The 1,819-nt window shown below is 49.6% G+C and overlaps 1 protein-coding gene across 1 annotated transcript; it reads right to left on the bottom strand.

The window, feature by feature from the left end:
- Positions 1–349: 349 nt before the first annotated feature.
- LOC119099791 (pyruvate kinase) lies at positions 350–1,640 on the bottom strand (the record flags this gene model as incomplete). The annotated part of the gene is given in 2 exon segments (XM_037222872.1): positions 350–658; positions 1,543–1,640. Coding segments are annotated over 2 exon segments (250 nt in total), but the record flags the coding sequence as incomplete, so codon positions are not given.
- Positions 1,641–1,819: the final 179 nt, after the last annotated feature.

Genomic DNA, 1,819 nt, shown 5'->3' with positions numbered 1-1,819 from the left:
CGCTCTAGTTGCTGTGCTGAGTTGGGTGCCAGCGGGGAACGGAGGACGCCGTGGCCCAGCGACCGGTCTAACGCCCTCGACTCTCTAGGTCATGACTGACGTCACAGGACCGTGGCGGTTTTGTTGGGCAACTTTTTCATAATCTATGGTGTGTGAATTGACAGGTTCTTGCCCTTTAGATGCAATGCTTACATGATTCGTGATGGATCTATGCTACGTTTTAGTCATCCGCGTGGTGACAGTCTGAGTAGCACTGATGACACCCGTTGTCAGAAATTTCATGAATCAGCACATTGCAGAGAATGATAAAAATTCGGCTGGGAATGTTCGCTTCATGTAATGACCCACGTCTTCGGTGCAAACAGGTGCCAATTATTCACACTGCTGTCTCCACAGCAGTCGATGCGCCCCAAACCCCTCCCCCCATACTGGTGTCTCCAAATGAGCAATGCCAGCTTATCTGATATACGTCGTCGCTGTGAAGCAGCTGAATGGCCCAGTATATTTTACACACTAACTATCGTAGGCCGTCTCGCCCCCTTCGCTCTTTCGAAATACACCAAGGTATCTCCTGGAACCAGCAAGTGATATTGTTTTGCAAGAGTGATCGCCTGCATAACGACATTTCCAGTGTTCTGTGGTATTCCATTTTCCGGCTCTGAAACGAAAGATAACGATTAAATTCATGCAGGAAGCTAAAGCCGGGGAAGCGAAACTCAGCTTGTGCCACACAGCACCTCAAACGTGGCGTTCTGTCGTCAGTTTCTTAAAACAATGCACAAGACAGAACTTAACACTTCACAGCCAGCTGATTTGTTTGTTTCTAACGGCATCGAACAGTGATGCATTGAACGAAATGTTCCGTTATTGAAGATATCGAACCAAGTATCACATATGACAAAATCAGATAGATTATCACAACTGGTATGCTTTTAAGTGGAAAAGACTGGCTCTAATACCGTTTCTCTATTTAGCGAGTATGCTCCTCAATGCGTCATTGTTTGATTGTGTCATCGCACCTTACACGACACTGATTGAGAGCCAGTCGACAGCCGCTATATCTAGAAATCGTGCTTACGATCAACAGTTATGAGCGACTCGACAATTTTATTTTTCTTGGCCTTGATCACCGCATCGCCAGTGAAGTGGCCGGATTTGAATGACGTTGTGGCGTCATGGATGCCTGGGTGATCTTGAAAAGTGTGCACATCTTCCCGGGTGTGCAACTTAGAAACTAGATGGTTTTAGATCCTGAGAGGGCATGGCTTTGAACTGCACCGGATTAACTTCAAAAGACCTATTTCTGTTGAAAACCTCATCATACAAATGCGAAACACTCCCTTTAACAACAAACACAACCGGGGAATACGCCATGGCTTTCACAACGGGGAACATGGCACAGCTCAGGGATCTGTAATGACATGAACAAGGCGTATTGGGAACGATCATCCGGTGGCCAAACCTGACGTCACCAAACTCACATCCCCGTCACTGTTCCTCCTTATTCACAGATAATAGTCCAGATAACGTTCTGTTTCTGACCTTTCACCACGATGGGAACAAGAGCTCGGTGCAATCGACTCTGCCTGGCGACGAGCTCTGACCGGGTCACCACGAGCACGGGGCACGACGGCCGGAACCTGGTGGCATGAGGTCACCGACCTGTTACCGGGTCACCACGAGCACGGGGCACGGCGGCCGGAACCTGGTGGCATGAGGTCACCGACCTGTTACCGGGTCACCACGAGCACGGGGCACGGCGGCCGGAACCTGGTGGCATGAGGTCACCGACCTGTTACCGGGTCACCACGAGCACGGG

Source organism: Pollicipes pollicipes, unplaced genomic scaffold (assembly GCF_011947565.3).
Source record: "Pollicipes pollicipes isolate AB1234 unplaced genomic scaffold, Ppol_2.1 Scaffold_4881;HRSCAF=5763_pilon_pilon_pilon, whole genome shotgun sequence".
Classification (NCBI taxonomy): domain Eukaryota; kingdom Metazoa; phylum Arthropoda; class Thecostraca; order Pollicipedomorpha; family Pollicipedidae; genus Pollicipes; species Pollicipes pollicipes.
The sequence above is the reverse complement of the archived record's forward strand: the minus strand, read 5'-3'. Positions and strand labels throughout refer to the sequence as shown.